Source organism: Camellia sinensis, chromosome 13 (assembly GCF_055761805.1).
Source record: "Camellia sinensis isolate YWXY chromosome 13, ASM5576180v1, whole genome shotgun sequence".
NCBI classification, from domain to species: Eukaryota; Viridiplantae; Streptophyta; class Magnoliopsida; order Ericales; family Theaceae; genus Camellia; species Camellia sinensis.
Window position 1 is genome coordinate 18483581 of NC_138973.1, and position 24141 is coordinate 18507721.

At 34.8% G+C, this 24141-nt stretch overlaps 1 protein-coding gene across 2 annotated transcripts; it reads left to right on the forward strand.

The window, feature by feature from the left end:
• Positions 1–14507: 14507 nt before the first annotated feature.
• On the forward strand, positions 14508–23537 carry LOC114310990 (uncharacterized). Of its 2 annotated transcripts, XR_003646350.2 has the most exons (6): positions 14635–14951; positions 15123–17703; positions 18101–19798; positions 21852–22107; positions 22203–23061; positions 23171–23537. XR_003646350.2 is itself a non-coding variant. In XM_028257084.2 (5 exons), exons 2-5 carry the CDS (start codon positions 15208–15210, stop codon positions 22778–22780), a joined length of 5028 nt encoding a protein of 1675 aa, XP_028112885.2. In that variant the 5' UTR covers positions 14508–14951; positions 15123–15207; the 3' UTR covers positions 22781–23537. The 2 variants fall into 2 exon arrangements, 1 of the variants encoding a protein (XP_028112885.2); XM_028257084.2 differs by having other exon boundaries at positions 14508–14951; positions 22203–23537.
• Positions 23538–24141: the final 604 nt, after the last annotated feature.

A 24141-nucleotide genomic window follows, 5' to 3' on the forward strand; every position in this document is an offset into this window, starting at 1 on the left:
GGTACAAACTACTAATTTATGAGTTGATAAAAATATGATGAAACTACTGATTTATGGGCTGATTTATGGTGGAATACTCGACATATTTATGGGATAAAAGTTTAAAAATCTGATGAAATTTTAAATATTTGGACTGATAAAGAAACCTAAAACTAACCTAACACATTGAAAAAACAATGGAAAGTTTGAAAAATCTAAAATCTAAAATCTGATGGAAGTTTAAGTATTCATGGCAGAATCTTTTGTTCAATTTGGTCTGATTTTGATAACAAAAATACAACAATAATTTCATGGCTTTTCATAGATATCCATAGAAAGCAAAATAAGAGAGAGCATACCATTTCTGCTCACAAATTCACATGTTTATATATTCATATATCTATAAACAATTCTAGGAGAGATAGAGAGAGTAAACTCACGGGGATGTGCCGGAAAGCGCCGAAGCCGGAAAACTTGTTCCCGGGGGTGATGTCTCAAGTGAACGACTTCGAAGTTCTACGGATTTCTGCGAATAAAACCCATCAAATCCATTTCAAATTTCAGAAATCAAAACCCATCAAACCCCAACAAATTAAAATAGTTTACACCAAAATCATGAACTTTAAAGCAAAACCTGGAGAGTATTTGTGTATTTTTTCCTAATGTAAGAGTTTAGGTTATTCCTACACTCTTCTAACTCATTGAGGGTATTGTTCCATGGAAACCTGAAAAAAGGAATGTGGGACATGTATTTCATAGAAAAGAAAAGTTACATTATTAATTGGAACATGATTAAACAACGTTATAATGGATAAGAATTTTTTAAGATTGTAAACCGACACATAATTAAATTCAAAAAGCAATTAAAGTCTACCTTGTGTTTAATATTCATTTTTGGATGAATATGTTGCTTTGAGTTCCCATCAAGAAAACAAACCAATTGGAAACATTGTTAATTATAAAGGTTAAAAAATATAAAATAAATATAAATGATAAAAATAAAAATAAAAAAACAATATAATATTTTGATTTAGATCCAAAAATATACATGATCCCCTAGCCAGAAAATTCAAATCATATTAAATAAAACCTCCAACGAAGCTCAATAATTAAATCATGAATTTACCTTTTTAACTATAACTCATGCCTCAATCTGGAAGAGTTCACACTGGCAAATAAAAAAATTACAAACTTCAATCAATGTGAATTTTTCCAAAGAAAATGAGCATCAAAACTAACATCCTAAAAAGCAATATATTAAGGACATGGAAAGAATTTCAAAACAACAAATATGAAGGTCGAAAGAGCTTAACAATTCAATAAATCCTAGTTCTGCTACATCAATGGAAAGAGTGTCTCGACTCCATACAATATAATATTAACACCTAAGCTCAATCCCGTTCAGTCAGTCAATTTTATTTATTTTATTTACTTTTAACAAAAAAAATAAAATACATAAAACAAAGAAGATCATGAATTACTCTACTCAAAAAAATAACATAACATCCATACAAAGATAAAGAATTACATGCCTAGAATCAAACCATGACAAAGTTGGACTTTCAGCATGTTTAACTAATAAAGATAAAAACACATTAGCATGTTTTGTAGACTAAAAGAGAAATAGTTGTATAACCTAATCAGCATAATCCACAAATCTAAAAGTAAATATTTGAAATCCAATACACAAACTGAAGGGAAAAAAAAGAAAAAGAAGAAAAAGAAATCTCCCTTAAATTAGCAAAAACTTTAGTCTTCCCTGGGGATCGATTAGTGCCCTGTTGATTTCTTATAATTTATTTTTTCAAACTCTTGCTAGACCTTTAATTCCACAACACTGTTCAGATTCCATAAAAAAAAAAAAAAAAAAAAAAAAGGAGTATGATGATTATCGATCATAACGCACATCAACTTATAACTTTTGCGTATATCACTTGCATAAGAACTGAAGAACTGAAGAAATAAAATACCTCTCATATTGGGAGGGTGGGAGCCGAGGGAGGGTGGACAATCACGGAGCTTGATGTTGATCAATGGCGAGACCACCGTTTCTGTTGCAGAGAAAAGGGAAAGTTGGAAACCACAACCAGAATATAAAATTATTAAATTAAAATGTAATTTATTAAATTCATTGCTAAAAATTTGAGGTTAAAATATAATTGTTGGTTTCGACTTTTAAATGAATTTTGTAAAATTATTAGGCCATAAATGCACCCCAATAAAATTAAAGTAAAAACTGGAAAAGATAATTTATTGTAAGAATATGTCCCATGGGCTTTGTCACCGAGATGGATAACAAAGTTTTGTTAAAAAAAAAAAAAAATTCCTTTTCCCAGTCTTTAAACAAATAACATCACCCCTATTATCTCTCTCCTCTCTCTCTTTTTCACTTGCCTTGTGAAAAGATTACATTTAATAGTAAAGCATAAACTACTTTGATTACTATTTTTTTTTTTAAACAGAACTCAATTCAAATTTTGAGTTTAAATTTGTCCACCAAAAAAAAAAAAAAAAACATTTTCAAAAAACAATTTCACATGCCCTTTGCCTCCAAATCCTTCCCTACTTTCTTTTTACCTTTCCTATACAAACTACAAAAACACATAAATATAGGGCATGCTATTCACTTTAAGAAGTCCCATAAAACCCATAAAAAAGAGGGACCAATTTTACACTTAAAAAGCCATCAACTCATACCATACACTTTCTTTAGGAAGTCCCCTTCTCAAGACACTCCTCTTTCTACCCCCACTCACTTTATATAGAATAGAATGAATTTATATATAAATACTGGTTAAGATATAGAATACTGATAAATTAAATGTGACAATACAATTTTTTTTTATTTTTTGTTTTTAGCTCACCAACATATTCAAAATTACATCCCAACTAATCTTGAGATGTATGTATTTCGCATATACCAAGTAATTTCCGTCATTTTCATAAAATCTTAAAAAAAACTAACGACCATATATTGTAGTCAAATATTTTTTCCAAATCATTTTTTTTAAGCTCTCTAATTTCTAAAAAAAATAAATCATAAAAATTGTAACAATATATTCAATAGAAATCAAAACCTAAATATTCAATAGAAGTAACCAAACACCAAATATATTCAAAAAAACATACATACAGATGTATGTATGTTTCTACAATTTAAGTAGTATTCAAAAGCATACCCACCTTCCCCTCTCTCTCTCTCTCTCTCTCTCTCCCTATTTTCTTTTCTCCTTGTCTTAGGTTCTCAAAAATCCTATGATGATCAACCTTTCTCTATGGTGTTTGGTTACTTATATAGATTTAAAAAAGCTTTAAACAATATATCAAAACCCAAATATATTGTAGGTTATTAATAGCAACAAAGATACTATTTAACCACAAAAAAAAAAAAATCCAAAAAACAATTTCACATGCCCTTTGTCTCCAAATCCTTCTTTACTTTCTTTTTACCTTTCCTATACTAACTACAAAAACACATAAATCTAGGGCATGCTCTTCACTTTAAGAAGACCCATAAAACACATAAAAAAGAGGGACCAATTTCACACTTAAAATTCCATCAACCCATACACTTTCTTTAGGAAGTCCCCTTCTCAAGACACTCATCTATTTACCCCCACTCACTTTATATAGAATAGAATGAATTTAAACCATTTGCCTAGAGGAAATGGTAATGTTGAGACATGGTCAAAATGGAGCAAATTTGGCTGGGGATGTGTGGGTGATGAAAGAAAAGAGAACATATAATGTAGTTCTTCTATTAGTCTTTTATATACATATATATATATCAACGTCAAGTTATCCACAAATTGAATAAACAAAGAAGTTTCATCTTGAAATTTGTTCAGTACTTGAACCTTTGAATTCCCCTTTTTCTATAAATTTAGTGCAAATGCATAAGATATACTTGAAGATACAATCTTTTTGTTGCAACAAACCAAAAAGATCAAAATTGAGATTTAAAAATCACCTACTGAACAGGACACTAACCTTCTTGCACCCTGAAGCTGGACTATCACCAGCTAAAAATCTATGCTCATACCATAGAAGCCTCCTATGATGTTCGGCCACATGTTCAGGCTCATGTTTAGGCTCAAGAGGCAAATTATGTTCATCAGGCACATGTTTAGGCTCATGAGGCGCATTAAGCTCATCAGGCTCATGAGGCAAATTAAGCTCTGGTCCATGGTGCTGGGGAGGATGTTTCATGGGGCGTGGCAACATTGTGTCTGCGAGCTTTATGGGAATACAGATGTTGGCAATGTAGTGTTGCCCAAATGTCAAGAGTAGGGAAATAAATCCAAGAATCATAAGCTCTGCAAAAATTAATCAAGAAGAATATAGCTTACTAAGAATAAGAGAAACACACGAAAAAAATCAATTGCAAAAACCAACAACCCATATAACTTCATAACTATTTTAAAAGTATTATATCTTAGGATCAAGTGCTCATGTAGTTACCGGCTTTAATTTTCTCGAGCGCTTCTAGCATAGGTTTCTTGCGTCTTTGCCTAAACCACTGAAAAGAAACATTGTTTCTTATAGGAGAGAAACCAATGAAGAAACTAAAAATAGATGTGAAACATAAAAATTCCAAGCAGTAGAGATTTGATTTTTTTATTCTTTCATTGTTCAGTCCAGCATTAAGAAAAGCTTTCTGTGTGAATTAAGTTTTGAACCCAAAATTCATCGTATGGAAAAGAAAAACAACTCTTCAATCTGATCGTTTTCCTTAGCAATCCACCAACTTGAGTAGTTTTGTCACCTTAGATCTGGTCAAATTATCATTTCCCAAAACAGAAACAAAACAGTTCTAGAGAAACAATGTGTTACCTTGAGTAGTTTTGTCAGAGAAGGTTTACATCCTTTTCTTTTCTCGTACTAAACAAAGGCCAGTACCTACCAACGCTGCATTGGCTTCGAATGGTGTGAAATCTCAAGAGTGCAATGGTAGTGATGCATCTAAAAGCCAAAAGGTAGCTCATTCAACAAAAGCAGTGTCTACGAAACAAACTGTTGATCATTCTTTTGTAAAGGATAATTTGACCAGATCTAAGGTCAATAAAGTGCTTTCTGGTTCACAGGACAACTTGAGTGGCTTTGGAAATTCTGCTACCAAAAAGTTTCCTGCAACTGTTAATGGAAAAATTGTTAATAAAAGTCAATCCAACGGAAAGAGTGGGGATCTGAAACCCTCAGTTTCTATGGAGAAGGGTGAGAAGAATATGTCATCAGTAAATGGAAATGGTGTTACAAAAAGTAAAACAGTTGAAGCAATTGATGGTGAGAACAGCCATGCATTTCCTTCAGCAAATGGGAATGGAAAAAGCCAGAGTGCACCTGTTAAGTCTGCAGAAGTAGGCATGCCTGAAAATAGTCATGAAAGAAATGGGTTGACAACAGAAAGAGGAGCCAATAGGCATGAACTGCAGAATGGTGTTCACTACCCCTCCAACATCTCAGGGTCAAAGAGAAAATCACTGGATGGAGATTCATGCATTTTGTTCGCCAAAGATATTCATTCTCAGGAAAAACTTAAAGAATTCAAAGAAGTGTATGTTCCTTGTCTCATATGCTTCTGAAATTTTATTTGATGAGATATGAATGGATATGAATTTACCCTCATTATGTGTTTGAATTTGATTTAGATGGTATATGCTTATGCTTGCTTATTTCAACATTGCTTATTTGAATTTGAAGTAGTTTTTCCAGCTGGGAGTCATCAAATATGACCTACTGGAGTGTTGCATCATTTATTGAATAAACAATGTGAATAATCTATTGAATAAATAATTTAAATAAACACAAAATAAAAAATAAGGGTATTCTCAAGAAACCTCTTCCGATAATTTCTTTCCGCTTTTTTTTTTCTTTTTCTTTTTGCTTGAATTCAATTTCAACAGCCCCAAAAGGGAAAAAAACCAGAACTTCATGCCACCAAGAATTACAAATTTACAATCTATCCAACATGCATCTTTTATATCTATATAGCACACACTCTCTATAAATCTTGGATGAAGATTATTCACCACAACCAAAAACTAATAAAAATTGTGATAAGTTGATTCAGATTAGTTGATTCAAAAAATTACCTCTGTAAACTAATTCAGATCAGTTGATTCAAAAAATTGTGGGTTTTACTATGGAGCCCAATGTAATTGACCCATAAACAATTGAAGCCTCTGGAACTGAAGAGCTTACCTTTGTTGAACTGAAGAACGATGGGTTTGAATTGAAGCAACGATGGGGAGCCGAGCAAAGAGGGATGGGTGCAGCCAGGAGCGTAGGTGTCGATCTTCGATGGCGGCGATGAACGGAACTCAATCAACGATGGGTTTGAAGGGAGCGGGTGCGAGTACGAGGAGGGTAGGTGTCGATGAGCCAAGTCCTATCTTCCCCTTCAATGGCGGCGATAGCGAACGTGTAGAGAGAGAACGTGTAGAAAGGGCCAGATGTGTAAAGAGAGGCGTCTGTTTGGGCAGATGTGGGAGTGAAAGAGTAGAGAGAGTTTGGGCGGGAAAAAAATAGATCTCAACCATAGATATTGAATAGGATTGATCTTGACCATTTAAATGAAATGTATCTCACATACATTTTATACATTTTTAAAATCCCTCTTGCCTTATTATATAGATTATAGTATGCAATTTGGAAGGAGTTCTGTTAGCAAAAGAATAATAGGATATAGAACTACGAGTGTGCCAGTATATGAAGATGAGAAGAATCTTGTGGCATGGACAAAAAATGATGAAGAAGAGGCACAAAATGAATACGATATATTTGCAAAATGGTATAGCAAAAAGAATAAATAAAATAAAATGTCATTATCATATACTAATGCTAATAGTATATATATACCCATAAGAATACATATAAAAGGATTTAATACTTACGAACTATGTGCTTACCTAGATAGTAGATGTGTCATGACCCAAATCTACCTATAAAAATTTGGATCATGATCGGCCAGTAACCTTAGATTACCTTTAGCCTCAAAAGCAAAATTCAAATATTCAAATCATATCGGGCCTAAAGCGGAAGCAAATCAAATATATAATGTCCATCGAGCTGTGCATACCCAATGACCTGAAATAATTAAACAATTTAATTACACTTTCCATATTTACATATACAATGACAGCCCTTATATGAATCTCACACACTATATGAAAGACTTCAAACAAAACTAGGCTCGGCGAAATAACACTACACCTCTACATGAAGGCACTTCATGGGTGGCTTGACGGAGAGGCAGACTTTGGGATAAACTCTAATGCTAATCCTTCAATTGCTCACCTACATACATATATATATATATATATAAAGAAAAAAGAGTAAGCTAGAGCCCAGTGAGTAATACCAAAATAAAGAGGTTAATGAATGATGTCCACTACATTATATAAACATGACTTTTAATTGCGAAATATATATCTTAAATTATTTTCAGATATCATGTTCATAACAAGCACTTATCGTATCAAAATCCGTTTATATACAAAAAGCCCGAAAGCGTATTAAAGGGACCACAAGGGTTAAGCAAAGGGTCAGGATCGCATTTCAAAAAGAGACATCCATTCATTCATATAAATTAACATTTTATAAACATACGTCATATGACAATTACAAACATCCATATTCACACTTACAGAACGGCATCGGGTTCACATAAGACAGAACGGTCTTGAGCCTAACATAATACTGAACAGCCTCAAGCCCAACATAATAATAGAACGGTTTCAAGCCCAACATAATAACAGAACGGCCTCATGCCTACATTCACATAACAATTTAGTTCATGAAATCCACTTAGGTTGAATAAATACACTCTTAAAAAAATATAACAATTATTAATAGTTAAATAAATGAATAGAACATATCTTTATACAGGTATTACTCACTGTAGTTTCCAGAAATGGTTGATCGGTCCTCGAATATTGACCTGTAATCACAATGTGCATAGCACAACATATCGAAACATAGAATTACTCTCTTAATCAAATTTACTACTCTTAATCTTTTCTTAATCAAATAAACCAATCCCTTACTTTTCTCCTTAACCAATTATTTATGTTGGTTCTAAACTCATTAGTTCCCAATGGGTCATAATTCATATCTAGGAAAATAGGAAGAAACGAAAGGAAACTGGGTTAGGAAAAGAAATAGCATTAAACGGTTAGAAAGAAAGTGAACAACCTTCACTAATTTGAACATGTCTATTTGTGTACTTAGAATTTGGATGTGAGACTACCACCATTGGAAATTAGACTTCTAGAGCTTGAATTTAGGCTTAATAATCGCCTAAAACAGAGTCCGGATGAGGGAGATATACCTATTTAAAGTTGGTTGAAACAAGGTAATACGCACGTGTGGAAATCCAAACCACACATGTAGTTCTGGGCATCCAGCAACACGTCCGAAACTTTGCTTGTTCTAAAATGGTTTCCTTGCATGTTCTTGGGCTAAGGCTTATTGAAACTCAACATAAACTTCATAAATTCATTGATAAACATGGGAATAAAATTGTTTTCCAAATTAAAAGCATCAAGACTTGGTTTAACTCAAGAATCAAGAATCTTTGACAAGAATTGATAAACTCTATTTTTGTTACAAAACCTAACTTTTCTTCCAAATGCATATAGATTTTCATTTTGTATGTAATTTTATGAGTTCAAACCATACAAAACCTCAAGATTAAGGCTCAATTTCTCACAATCAACTTCAAGATAAGCAAATATAAGGGAATTAACTATTAAATCTAACAAATGCAAGGAATCCATGTTTAATTTCAAGAGTATAATTTGCTTTAGCTTATGAGTTACAACCCTAACTCATTTGAGTGTGATATCTCTAATTTAAGTCTTGATTTTACATACTTAAAGAGGTATTCCAAGAGTTTTAATTGGTTTACAGATACCTTGAATTAAATTCTTGAATTCCCTTACAATTCCTTCAATTTTCCCATGTTCCTTATTCAATCTTGAACTTTTTCTTCTTTCTCTCTTGCTTCTCTCTCTCCCCCCCCCCTCTCTCTCTCTCTCTCCAGATTTTTCTTTTCTTTCTTTTGTTGAGTCTATCTCAACTAAGGTTTATATACCTATATATAAATATAAGATATAATATTAATAAAATCAATTTGATTCATTATGAATCAGATTTTTACAAAACTTCATACTAAGCTCTAAAAATCATGCTGATCATAATTATGTGGTTAGTTTCGGTTTATCACGCCTCTAAGACTTTCAATTTTCAGTTTAAAGCTATAAATTCGATAGATTTTTTTACAATCAACAGATATAACTTCAAATCCTTATAATTCACATCCTTAGACATGCAATTCCACATCAATAATATAATTAGCCTAATCATGACTAATCACAAGTCCCATAGAATTTAATTAACCTAATTTGACTTCCATTTGAGCCCAATTAATTATATTTAAATTTATCAGTCTGAATCAGAATCAAAATGCTTCAAATATCAAATTAAGCTTATTTCCATCATCAATTGTGATTTCTTACATCAGTAAGGCCCTCAATTTCAAGTCAAACTCAAGGTCTCCATCAAAAAATTATATACTCAAATTGAATACCTCATAAATAAATTGAATTCACAATAATCTTAATTCCCACTCCTCATAATGTAATTAACTCCAATTCGGAAATTAATCAAATCTCAATTTACAAATCTGAATCGAATATTTGATTAAGCCTCCATATGGTTCGATACTCGAAATTAAAATAATTCAATTCATTAATTATTCTTTCTTGAGCCAATTAAGCTTTCAATTTCTAATTCCAAATAAATCTTCAATAGAATCGTATACAAATTAGTCTCCATAATTTTCATAATTCCCAAATTAAATCAACGTAGTAAACAATTAAAATTCAAATCTCCGTCATTAATTAAATATAAAGTATTAGATGATGGGGTTATTACAGGATGCTTAGTATGTTTTGGGAAAAGAAAACTCTTTCCAGAATGTATGTGGAAAAAGTAAAATCCACCATTAATAGTTCAAATCGCTAATAATAATACGGTGATACATAATGATACTATAGAAAATTTAGTTATAGAAATTAATTCAGTTACCTTTATCATTCCTAAATTTTTAACAACCAATCAACCATTACATGATGTAATTATCAGTAATAATTTTCAAAGATTAAAACTAAAAATGACTGTTACATATCACAATATTGACTTCGTACGCAACAAGCGTAGTGAGGAGGTAATCTCTCTAACCAGGCACAAAATTGCACTAAGTATTGAAGAAATTAGTATTCAAGATTAAATTAAAAAAAGAACAACAAGAAAGATGCAAAAATTTATATAGCGAAGATCCGTTAAAATTTTGGCATAAAGATAAAAGTATAGCTAAATTACACCTAATTGACCCTAAAGAGTAAAGCAATGGTATATACTTATAATGATATAGAGGAATTTAGAAAAGAGATAGAAGATCTTAAACGAAAATGATTAATTAGAGATAGTAAAAGTCCACATAGTAGTACAACATTTATGGTTAGAAATCATTCTGAGATTAAAAGAAGAAATACTAGAATGGTAATAAATTACAAAAAATTAAATGATAATACTAACAGATGTGGTTATTTTATTCCAAATAAACAAGTCATTTTTAATAGAATACAAGGTGCCTCCTGGTTCTCCAAAATGGACTATAAAAGTAAGTACTGACACATAAAAACAGATAAAGACAATATTCCACTAACAGCCTTTAGTGGCCCCGTTTGGTAGAGCTGTGGGAAAGTGATTATAGCTTATAGCTTATAGCTTAACAGCTTATAGCTTATAACTGTAAATATAAGCTGATTTTTGACTTATAAATTAAGCTTCTCCTCCCCCACTCAAAGAATAAGTTGATTTTTGACTTACAAAAAGCTATAAGCTGTATTGTTAAGCTGAATCAAACACATTAAAATAGCTTAAATTAAGCTAAAAGCTGAAATAAGCTGGAAATAAGCCCTACCAAACAGGGCCAGTGTACCACAAAGACCTTATGAATGGCTTGTAATGCCATTTGGATTAAAAAAATATACCTCAAATATTTCAAAGAATAATGGATAACATCTTTAAATAATAGAATAATATTTGTCTTGTATATATAGATAATATTTTAATTTTTTCTAGATCCATAGAACGACATAAAATAGATATCAAAATAATAACAAAAAAATGTGCAGAACATTGAATAGTGTTAGGTAAAAAGAAATGCATATATGCACAAAAGGAAATATAATTTTTAGGACTTGAAATCAAGTTAAGATCAATAAAAATGCAAAGTCATGTTTTTGAAAAAATTAATAAATTTCCTAATAAAATCACGGATAAAGAACAATTAGAAAGATTTTTAGGATGTTTAACTTATGCCTTAGATTTTATAAAAGACCTAAAAAAAATAAGAAAACCTTTACAAAGAAACTAAAAAATGATGAGAGTTTAAATTAGAACTCAGCCGACTTTACTTTAGTAAAATTCTTAAACGAAAAATGTAAAGATTTACCTACCTTAACTCTTGCTAATGAAAATGATAAGTTAGTACTAGAAGCCGATGCAAGTAATAATCACTGGAGCGCAGTGCTAAAAATAAAAGAAAATAATCAACTATGTAAATATTGTAGTGGAAGTTTTAATCAAACTGAATGTAATTATCCACCATGGAAAGAGAATTATTAGCCATAATAAAAGGTATAATTTTTTTAAAAATATTTTTAACACCAAATCGTTTTTAATAAGAACTAATTGCAAAGACTTACTAGGTTTCGTAAATAATAATTTGTCTAACATGAAGGCACAAGGAAGGCTTTTACAATTGTAACTCTAGTTAAAATAATTTACCTTTGATATAAAACATATTAATGGTAATAAAAATAGTTTAGCATATACTCTAGCTCGAGAACTTGTAGATCGCATCCACATTCACAAGACTTACACCACCAAAGAAGGAAACACTCATGGCAAAAACTCAAGAAGTGCTGGACTTTGTGACACAAGACAACGCTGAAATTATTAGAAAAATACTGACAGTAGGGAAGAGTCGTTCTATGAATGAGCTTATTAGGACAACCCATTTAGTAACCAAAACCTTTTTACGATTATAAGTATTATATTTATTTCTTCAACTCCGTTCTAACATCCAAGATAAAATAAGAAGATGTACGCTTATTAAGTTATTTCTGAGATGGTATGAAGAATGTATCACCTATCTGGGAACTCAGTCCTGCTACTTCAACGGACGGACAACCTTGTACAGTTATAGAATGTTAAAAGTGTCATTCGATCCAGACAAGGTCATCAACCCAAAGGATCATTTGGTTCAAATGTCGAAATTGAGAATAATCAATACATTCGACGTTTCACTTCATCCACAGAGTACTATGTTTTCTCAACTCACAAAATTCTAACAATTCATATTCAGGAGAATTTATGAAGTCTATAAAGAATATCTAAGCATAGCACTCGTCACATTTACAACTGTCCAGATGGAGGTAAAAGATGAACGTCTTAGTACAACTCATTATTTGATAAAAGTCAAAGACAAGAAGGACATGATCCCCTACAAACGTGATTGGTTCAAAGATTATGATGAATTTTTTATATTAGATCCAACAGAAGTAAGGGCAAGAGGATTTTTCATAATATCTTATGAAACTACAAAATGAGCAAGAGTTGGATTCAAATTAGTTCATTATGAAAGGACTACGTTTGCAATAACACCATCATTGGCGAAAAAGTTAATTGTTACAGGATTGCCTTATGAATCAGTATATAATTATTTGGAACAGGTAGATTTGGAGATGTATTTATCTAAAAGGGAATGTAATTTTTGGAGAAATATTTGATAGAACAAGATCTAGAAGGATGAAATGAGATGTTTGAAGAATATGATGAAAACTATGATCTTAGTGATATCATAGGTGATGAGGGAGTATGAAATCTAGACAATGCAATGGATTGACCAAACCATGGTCAATTTGGCAAAACTATGGGCTGAAGATTACACTTCCAAGTGACCACACCACTAGGTGTCTCTTGTTCATAAATAAACTAGCAAGTGGCCACACCACCTGCTTGTTTATCTCTTGTTTGTCTTCAAGTAACCAAAAAATAAATAAATAAAATAAAATAATAATGTATAAAATATTTTATGTTTATAGAATAGGTTGAAGTCCAAACTTTGAAGTCCACAAGGTGCCTATATAAAGGCTTTAAGGGAGAGCAAACGAGGAGAGATTATGTAGAATATATTTAAAACTAAGAAAGAAGTCTGGTTCTCAGACTTTCCTAGAATAAACAATACTTTAACAATCCAACAGTCTACAAACACCCCTTTCCTTGTAAATATTTGTTCAATAAACAAAAAAGTTTTTCGCTTTCAGAAAAGAGTGTGTTACTACTGTATATCAAATTATTAATCTTAGGTCTTCTGCGTAACCAAAGAAGCAGTTTCTGATGTTATGGTCTGAGGTAGGAAACGAAACAGATTTGTGCTAAGCTTGATCTATGGAAGGAAAGGTTGAGGTTAGCCACCTCTGTAAACTGGAAGCTTGCCAACGCTAAAGCCCTACGCCCACTACATTTAGGTAACGATCAAAATCCTTAGATACTGTTTTTTTTTTTGGAAACATAGTGGGCCTAAAATCAAAATGTCGTAGAATTATATATAAGTTTTTATTTTCTATGAGTTTATATTACAATTTCTATATTCAAGACCTGTTAGCAGATCGTAATCAAATACTAATATTAATTGCAAACTATTACCAACGTTGTGAATTTTTACAAAATTTATTAGATACCGGTGCTGGTAAAGATAAAAAAATTTATAAGAATGAAAATTAATAAAATATCTAAAAAAATTATATATTATCAAGAACAACTAGATTTAATATCTTAAAAAAAATAAAATAAAAAATTATTTTTTATATCATTACCATATCATTTGAGCCACGAAAATTTTGAACTACAACCAATATTCAAATTTTATAATAATATTTTGTAACTCGAATATAAAATTGATTTGAATGACACGAAATTTATTTTGCCAATCATTCAAGTGTACGTCCGACAAAAAAATTGACAGCCACAGTTGACAATCGTTCGAACGGACGACGGACTTATACCCATTCCAGCCATTGGAACCCTGTTTTTTTTCAAATTTTAATCGGCTACGTCATTATTTACAGTTACGAGCTCTATGAGAAATCACCCCTAACCACCTCCTAATGTACCTTAAAACCACGCGCTCGGTGCTCTCTCCCACCACAAAAGCTACAATCAGCAGAAGCACACGTGTCGAACAAATAAAGCGAGTACAATCTTAATTTTCTTTCGACGCGAGTAGTCCAATGGCTTTCTTTATGGCGGGTCACAACTTTCCCTCTTTTTGAAAACACCAATGGCACCATCGTAATTATGTTAACAATCAGGGCTTATTTAAAAACCTATAAATGGGAAAGTTGGGATTAACTTTTTTTTCGTAAATATATACTGAAATACCGACTAGATTAATTATCGAACTCCTTCAAAAAATTCCACACATCTCAGTCGTCCATGTCAGTGAACAAGCTAATACTGACCGTTCATATTTCAACTAACGAATCGATGTTTATTTCAAGTCGTCAGGGCGCCAACTACTCTGAACCAATCTGAACCCTAGAAATCAGAATCCGACGGTGTGGATCATCCTTGGTAGTTTATCGTTTTTATTTTTCGCAAATCTCGACCCTTTAGCCTCGTGAACCCCAAGAAACCCTAGCTCTCACTCTCTCTCTCTATCTAACACGTCGCTCACGGTAAAAAGAAATTAAATTCAAAAAATTCGAAAATCAACCGAAAAATCGACTAGGGTTTCAAATCGAACTCTTTTTGTGAGATTCGAACTCCCAAATCGATTCTCTCTGCGTTTGATCTTCGCAATTCCATGGATGCGTTGGCGTTTGGTTTGTTTGATTGAGGTATGTATGTCGTGCATGAGCTGTTTGTTTTGTTTATCTTTGGTTTTGATCGATTGGTTCGAGAAATGACTTGTTTTTTGTATGTAATTGGGTTGGATTGGGATTTGAGTTTGAATGTGTTGTGCTTATTTTGAATTTTTGTTGATTTTTATTTGTATTTGTGGTTTACAGATCTGAAAATTTGGGTATGTGTACTCATGATGGGATATGAAAATTGGGGATTTTGGTTTGGGGTGTTTGGATTGAGGAATTGTTAATGGAAAATAGCGCGGGAAAGTCTGGTGGTGCTGAAATTTCCAGGAAAACTAGATCTTTGGATATTCAGAGTCTGTACAAATCTACAGTTTCGAAAAAGGAGAGGAATAACAAGAGGAAGATTGGCGTAGAGACTGATGGTGAGGTTAGGAAGAAGAAGAAGAGTAGGAAAGAAGTGTTACTGAGTAGTTTTGAGCAGGCGGGCAAGAAAAGGAGCACGTTGGATAAAGTCTATGGTGATGGGGTGAGTTCGGATTTGCCTGATTCAGAGAGGTCGCAGTCGGGGTTGAGTCAGAAATTGGATAGCAGTAGTGGGTTCAACAGCATTTCGCTTAATTTGGATGATAGTGGTAATGTTGTTCAAATTCCAAAGCGCTGCAGAGACTTTGTGGTGCACAAGAAATCTGAAAGCAATCAAGTATCAAGGCCATTGGGATCTTTGTCTAGTAGAGTCCATGGTTCTGTTGATCAGACTGTCAAGTTAAATGGGGAGTGCAAGACATTGGAGGGCAATCAAGGTTTGAGGAGGTTGTGGCCTCCTGGTGGTAAAGCCAGTTCCACCAATCAGATAGCCAAGTTAAATGATGATTCTTCTGGTGAAGTTGTTTCTCCAAAGAAGGTTAAGGGGAAGTTGGGATTTGATGATTTGAAGGAAAATAGGAGGGGGGTGAGTTCAGCTCAGCTTGCTAAGGAGGAAGATGGTCATTTGTCTGTAAATAGTGGTGATGCATCTTCTAGAAAGTGCCGCAGCAATCATAGGAAAAGGAAGAACTCGGCATCAGGTGGTGAAAACCTTGAAAAGAAGGTTGAGCTTCTGGTTGATAGCTCGATCAAGGTATGTGATGATTCCCAAGACGACAATGAGGACAACCTTGAACAGAATGCAGCAAGGATGCTCTCTTCTCGATTTGATCCAAACTGTACTGGATTTTCTTCAAAAAACAGATCTTCTGGATCACCAAGTGCAAATGATGAGTTGTCCATTTTCATCCATTCTGATGATGATTTTGGTAGTCGGGGAGCAAATCTGTTGGTTGGGTTGGAGTCGGCATATGTAGATACTGCTAACAGAGTATTGCGGCCAAGGAAACAGCACAAAGAAAAGGGTTTTTTGAGGAAACGACGCCATTTCTATGAGATTCTTTCCAGGGACTTGGATGCATACTGGGTGTTGAACAGGAGAATCAAGGTATTTTGGCCGTTGGATGAGAGTTGGTACTATGGCCTTGTGAGTGATTACGATCCTGAAAGAAAGCTTCATCATATCAAGTATGATGATCGAGATGAAGAATGGATTAACCTTCAAAATGAGAGATTCAAACTCTTGCTTCTCCCCAGTGAAGTTCCTCGTAAGACACAGCCAAAAAGAGCTACCATGGGAAAGAAGTACAATGACCAGGAAAAAAGAGACTTGGCTACTGATGATGATAGCATTATAGGTAGCTATACAGACTCAGAGCCCATCATCTCATGGCTGGCTCGTTCTTATCATCGGGTCAAATCTTCTCTCGTTTCAAAAAGACACAAAACATCTCATTTCTCACCAAATTCTGTGCCACTCGTGTTGTCTACCAAGACTGATGGTGCGTGTGGGTGTTTGGACATGGGTTCCTCTGAAAGGGATATGAACAAACTATCTTGGAATTCTATGCTGTCAGACAGATTCATTGATACTGGCAGGGGTGATAAGTCTGTGTTGGAAGGCACTAGTAGCTCCAGAAATGGCAAATTACCTGTTGTTTATGTCAGAAGGCGCTTTCGGAAGAAAGACGATGGATTGTTTAATGCATTTGAGGATGGCAATGGATGTGGAAGTGCACCTGTTTCTATTGCCTCTGTTGTTGAGGGCTTCCATGCTTCTAGAGAATATGATATTTCTCCTGGACACATGGAATCTGAGGGGTTATTGTGGTCGGTTGATAATTCAGGCTTGTTAAAATTGATTATTCCCGTGGTTGAATTTAAACAATTTAGGTTTGAGTTAGGCTCTCCAGTTCCTGTCCAGTGGTACACATTTGAAGCAGAGAACTCCTGGTTGCTCCGCACTGTATTACTGCTTAATTATGGTACCGTTATGATTACGTGGCCTAAGGTTCATCTGGAGATGCTTTTTGTTGATAATATTGTTGGATTGAGGTTTCTGTTATTTGAAGGTTCCTTGAAACAGGCTGTGGCCTTTGTTTCACTGGTCCTAACAGTATTTAATCAACCAAATGGACAGGGAAAGTATGTTGATGCGCAAATGCCAGTAACTTCAATCAGGTTTAAACTTTCTTGTGTCGAAGATTTTAGAAAGCAGCATGTGTTTGCATTTTATAGCTTCTTCAAAGTGAAATATTCAAAGTGGTTGTACCTAGATTGTAAGCTGCAGCGACATTGCTTGATCACTAAGCAACTACCTCTTTCTGAGTGCACATATGATAGCATCAAGGCACTGGAGGGTGGTAGTAATCAGCTACCCATAAGTTCTAGTAGCAGGGAGTCCTCAGCATTTGAGGTATTCCTTCTCTATTTCTCCGTGCCTGGGCATTTGTTTGTGGACCTCCCACATTTAAGAGGGAGCAAAAAGAAAAGAAAAATCTTTAAAAAAATTCCTCTGAGGGTGGTCAGTGGCTTTGGATTCCTATTTGTTTTGCTACCTACTTAAAAAAAAAAAATTCTTATTTTTTACAAAAACTCTTATGCCTGCTTTGTTTCGACTTTGAGCTTTGTGTTCTCCATTTTTTCATCCCCTCATCTTTCATTGTGTATATATTAAAGGAACAAAACGTTAAGTAAGATAAGCTGTAGCTGTTATACTCGTTTTCACATAGTAGGCAATGAAATGTTGGTTATGCAGTTCAATTTAACTTCATATCACTGAGATTAACTGCTTTGGGTTTCACCATGAACAGGGCTTATGGAAGAAGTCTATGCGGAGTATTATGCCCATGGGTGCTTTCAGAGAGTCTTGCAGTGTAGCTATGAACCAGTTGTCTAACTTGGACGCTAAGCATGGAAAACTTCTTCCATTTGCTCTTTCTTTTGCTGCTGCACCTACTTTCTTCCTTAGCCTGCATCTCAAACTGCTTATGGAAAATAGTGTTGCCTCCAGCAGTCTTCAGGATCATGATTTAATGCATTCACTTGAGCATTCTGAAAAGACAGGCCATCCAATTGCAAATGTCTCACAGTTGGTGACTGACACGATCTCAGAATGCAATGATGGTGGTCGTGTCAGATCATTTCAGAATTTCCAAAATGGCAAGTTGAATTTTGCTAGAACTTCTGCCTGCTCCAGAGATCCTGGAGAAAACGCAAGTGATGTAATTGTGCAATCAAAGAAGATGGAATGCAGCAGTCCAGAATTGGAACAATTGGTTACATTGCCACAGCCTTTGGTTGCCAATGATCAGGTGTCTGTGGGCATGTCTGATGCTAGGTATTACTCTGGTTTGACTGGTTTGAGAGTTGAAATTCCATCACTGGACCAAGTTGAAAGGTCCGTTGTTGGTAAAACACCCACTTCCACACAATCTGATGATATGGCTTGGAATATGAGCTATAGCATTGTCCACAGTCCCAACCCCACTGGTCCTACAAGTATGGGGAATCACAACAGGAATAGCTCAAGTTCTTCATTTGGAGATGTATTCCATGCGTGGCCTGATGGAAAGGCAGACTTCATGCGCAATGGCTTTGGCAATGGACCGAAGAAGCCACGAACTCAGGTTCAATACACTTTGCCTTGTGGAGGTTTAGATTTTAACTCAAAGCACAAAATGCATAACCAGAGAAGGCTTCCTTACCAACGAATTAGGAAAGCTAATGAGAAGCGGGCATCAGATGGTTCTAGAAATTCTCGTAGAAACCTGGAGTTGTTGTCTTGTGATGCAAATGTGTTGATCACAATTTGGGATAGAGGGTGGAGAGAATGTGGGGCACGTGTTGTGTTGGAACTTGCAGACCACAATGAGTGGAGACTTGCAGTAAAACTTTCTGGGACTACAAAGTATTCATACAAAGCACATCAATTTCTGCAGCCTGGGTCAACAAACCGCTACACACATGCTATGGTGTGGAAAGGAGGAAAGGATTGGGTCTTGGAGTTTCCTGATAGGAGCCAGTGGATGCTTTTCAAGGAGATGCATCAAGAGTGTTATAATCGGAACGTCCGTGCTGCTTCAGTCAAGAACATCCCTATTCCTGGAGTTCGCCTGATAGAGGAAAGTGATGATAATGGAACAGAAGTGTTATTTGTTCGCAGCTCCCCCAAATACTTTCGGCAGATTGAAACTGATGTTGACATGGCTATGGATCCATCACATATTTTATATGACATGGACAGTGATGATGAGCAGTGGATTTCAGAAAATCAAAAGTCTTTGTGTGGACAAGGGAGTCAATGTGAAGAGGTCTCTGAAGAATTCTTTGAGAAGACGATGCACATGTTTGAGAAAGTTGCATATGCCCATAAGTGTGATCACTTTACATCTGAAGAAATTGAAGAGTTCATGGCTGGAGTTGGGCCTGTGGAAGCAATTAAAATCATCTACAAGCATTGGCAACTGAAGAGGCAGATGAAAAGGATGCCATTAATTCGACATCTCCAGGTACCTTTAATAATACTTAGTTGTTATTTGCTTGCTTAAATTTCCTGTTCGTATTTAAAAAAAAAAAAAAAAAAAAAAAAAGTTGTTACCTACTTGAGATGAACATGATCCCCTTAGTTTTGGTGCCAGTTGAGATAATTGAGTAGTTGAGGATGCTGGGATTATGTTGGCATAATTTTATATATAATGTGTTTTCTTTTCCATACTGAAGTTATACTGAGACAATTTTAAAGTTCATGCATTTCTCTTATATTCTCGCTACCACTTGGTCAAGTTATGCTTGGGAATCTTTATTTATGTTTGCTACTTTCATTGTTGCTGTGGTCAGAACCTAAAACAGACCACTAGGATGCCCTAGGTTTAGGATGAGAAAGGTGTAGAATAATAAAGGGTGGAGAAGTTATTTTTTTAGATGAAGCTTGTGCACAAAAGTGGTTGGGAGTTAATGTAGAGAATTCTTTTAAAGATTGTTCTTCCTTCCGATAGTAAGGTCAGCTTTGAAGCTGTAGCTTACTGGTTTTCTATTATCCAGCATCCAGCATGTGGCTTGAGAATTTGCTGAATAATTTATTTATGGTGCGTTCTATCAGGTTCATGAATTATTACTGGTAAATAAGCTTGTGTTATTCAGTGAAAAATGTGTCTTTGTAGACAGGCGTTGTGAACTCTTAGGCCTAAATGTTATGGTGTTGTTCTCGTGCACCCTTGCCTCTTAAATTTTTACATGTTTGCATTACGAATATATGCAAGCCGTTTTTGAACTAGGGATTACAGGTTAACTAGGGAAAATATGTTAAACAAACTTTTGGTAATGCAATGAAAAATCCGTGAAGTTGAAGAAACCTTACAAAATAGTAAGTATTGGAAGTGTGTAAGTTCCTAGTATATTTCTTCTTATGTCCTTGGGATGTGAAAGCTACTTTTGTAGCCAGTAGGTGTACACACCAGGCTATGTGACATGGACCACGGGACAAGTGTTGGGTGCTGGTTTATTTATCCAAAAAAAAAAAAGGTGTTGGGTATCTGTTTGAAGTGTTGGACTCAGCCTTACTAGTTACTCATTTATGGTGAAGCACTCTCATGACTTGTCGGACATAGGTAAAAAGAGATTGACACTCACGTTGATGCTTTGGAAACGACTTGTTAGGTTAAGGCATTGTCTGCAGCCTGCTGAACTTGCTTCTTGTGTGATTTGAGCAGCGGGATTGGAAAGTTGCTAAGTATTGGCAGGGTGTGTGGCCACATTGGGCTATGATAAGAGTTATCTTTTTCTTTCTCATATTGCCGATCCACTTCGTTTTTGGAAGTTCTCTGATGCGTTACAGATGGGTCAGACTATTTATTTTATTTTTTTCATGTCCTTTGTAAATCTTATAACTGTTCTCACTATGTCTCAATTGAGATGCAAGTTATGTGCAAGGTTGACATTACCTCATATCAGAAAGTTGCTTTACAATTCTGAACCTCACCTATATGCCAGATCCTCCTGTGGTAACAGGTTTAGAGTATAACTTTAATTTGCTAGTGTTTGTTTTTCTTGTATGCCTGTGTCCGCTGGTAGACTGTCTTAAACTGGCTTAAGTACCTTTGTTTCCTGGGATACATACTTTCTTTTAATCTTATAGCAAAAGGTTTTGAAATATTGCTTCTCCACTTCTTGAAGATGCTTCCCTGCCTGATGTTGAAATGAATTCTGCATGGCATTATTCCTGTAAACGGGATCTTGTGCATTTATATTTTACTATGTGTGTAAATATATATATTGCCAATAACTTTTTTATTTTATTAATTTCAATGCTGTATTCCAATTTTCATTAGTCCATCGTGTTTGTAGAAACAAATTCTAAAAGAATGATTTTCTGACTTTTTGAGCAGTCCAAGTTGATTTAGGTTCACCAAGCTCCTTGCTTATCCTGCCTGATACTTTTTAAGCAGTCCAAGTTGATTTAGGTTCTTTTTTTTTTTGTTTTTCATTAGTCCATTATTTTGTTGGTCTTTTTAATGAGCTTGGGAATTATTTAGCATAATTTTTAGGTTTTTTGTGCTTTGTCAGCCTCCATTGTGGGAATGGTATGAGCAACAAGTGAAAGAGTGGGAGCAAGCAATGACCAAGGCCAACAGGGCTCTCTCCAATGGATGCCAGGAGAAGGCTTTACCCATGGATAAACCACCCATGTTTGCTTTCTGTTTGAAACCTCGTGGTTTGGAAACGCAAAATAAAGGTTCAAAACACAGGTCACATCGGAGATTTCCAGTTTCTGGGCACAACCATACTTCTCTGGGTGATCAGGATGGTCTTCATGCTGTTGGTAACTTTCTTTTTTTCCTTTTAAAATTAATCAGTAATCAATCTGGTGCTTGCTTCAGCTTTAAAGTCTTTTGTCGATCTGTTTCTTTGTAACAGGGCGAAGATTGAATGGATTTGCTTTTGGAGGAGATGAGAAGGTTATGTTTCAGGGATATAGCCATGAACCTTCAGATGCTTCCCCATCGTTTCAGGCATCAAGGTCATTCACACCACGGGATAGTGGCTTTGGAAACTTCTCATTGAGTAGTGACTGGTCTGAGTGGAATCATCACCCAAAACTTCACAGGAACAAATCGAAGAAAATTGGGACATTTCTGTCCCCAAATAATTCACTAATGGTGGCTTCGTACAATCAGAGGACAACAATAGGAAAGAAAAATGGGGTTCATCGGTGGAATATGGGCTTGCCCGAGTGGCCAAGTCAAAAGCACTACCAATCAGAAATATCTCTGGGGCATGGCATTGAACTTTTGGACGGTTCAGATCTTGATGAGTTCAGGTTGCGTGATGCATCCGGTGCAGCTCAGCACGCGCTTAACATGGCTAAGCTCAAGAGGGAAAAAGCTCAGAGATTGCTTTACAGAGCCGATCTGGCAATTCACAAGGCCGTGGTTGCACTCATGACCGCTGACACAATCAGAGCTTCTTTTGAGCACTCGAATGGCGATGGGTAGATGAATGACATTGAGTCAACATTGTTTTTTTAGCTAAGAGTGGCTCTGGTATTTCTTTTGTCAATGGTGGCACAGCCTTTCATCATTGTCTGTAGATTCCAAAGTGAACTTCTTACATTGAAGTCTATTGCGGGCAGTCAAGATGAGCGAAACTGTTGTTTCTACCATTCATCGCATCGTCGTTATCAAGGCAGGTTTTGGTACATAACTTCCTGGTTCTACACACTAGTTCTTTTTCCAAGCATTGGGTTTTCTGTGTGCAATGCGACTCACTTGTGCTGGTAAGGGGTGTGTGGAATTTTGGTGCCGATCATTGTACAGATTTTTTTCACCCTCTCCTCTTTGTTCCTTTTTATGTCTTAACCTCAGTTTAAGTGTTTGATATTGAAGGAGCAATTGGCCCAAATAATATGACACACCTCATGAAATTCGAAGTACAGAATCAAATGTAGAGCATGTACCAACCAGAGCACCTGTTGTCCCTAGAAAAAGATGAGAGGAAAAGAAATGCTGTAAGTAAAATTAATCGTGATATTTTGTCAGGATTTGTTAGAGGCTTAGATCTTGTAGTTTTTTAATTGGCTGAAGCATATATGTATAGATAGATATGTATATGCTATTCTGTATGTGGGTTGTTCCTTGTTAATCTGTGCTCTTGCATTGTGATATGCATGAAGTTTGTCTGCAGCATATAGCACGACATAACAGGGAATGTGATAATTTATGTGAACTGCTTACATATCTGTGGATTGGAAAACCTAGTGAGCTTTGAGGTGCCGTGGTGGTGGTGGTATTTATTATGCATCCAAAAAAATTATCATGAAAATTACATTAGAAATGGAATTGTGTGGGCGGATTTATTTTGAATGTGGCTCATATAGTACACCAAGTTTGAATTTACTATGTATATTTTATTTTTAGAATACTTTTTAGTTTTTTCCTATTAATTTTGATTGGTAGGAGACTGACAATTCTTATTTGAATAATTTGTGGTTCATTGTAAATGATATGAAGTCATTGGAGTAGGGCTAGGGTGTTTAAGTGAATTTGCTTTACTTGCAAAAGAAAAGAACACCCACCTCTTTGTCAAGGTTTTGGTACTTGGAGAGTTGGCTTCCCTTTTTAGGGGTTATTTGGGATGACTTAAATAAGTGTATTTTTTATCTTTTTACGAAAAGATATGCAGAAAAGTAGAGAGGTGATGTGATGGAAAAAAGATAAAAAGATAAAAAGATGGATTATATTGGAATTGTCAAACTTAGCCTTAGTTTTTGTGTGATGCCACTAATGGGAAATAACAATGTAAATTCTTCAATGGAAGCATAGAACAATGATTGTGCTTGTGTTTACTTTGAACTTTT

What these genes read in the sequence shown, in the direction of transcription:
- LOC114310990 (XM_028257084.2), top strand. Translation starts at nt 15,208, where the DNA reads ATGGAAAATAGCGCGGGAAAGTCTGGTGGTGCTGAAATTTCCAGGAAA. An exon ending in GGGAGTCCTCAGCATTTGAG is followed by an intron (nt 17,704 to 18,100) that starts GTATTCCTTCTC and finishes CACCATGAACAG; the next exon opens with GGCTTATGGAAGAAGTCTAT. An exon ending in GGATGGTCTTCATGCTGTTG is followed by an intron (nt 22,108 to 22,202) that starts GTAACTTTCTTT and finishes TCTTTGTAACAG; the next exon opens with GGCGAAGATTGAATGGATTT.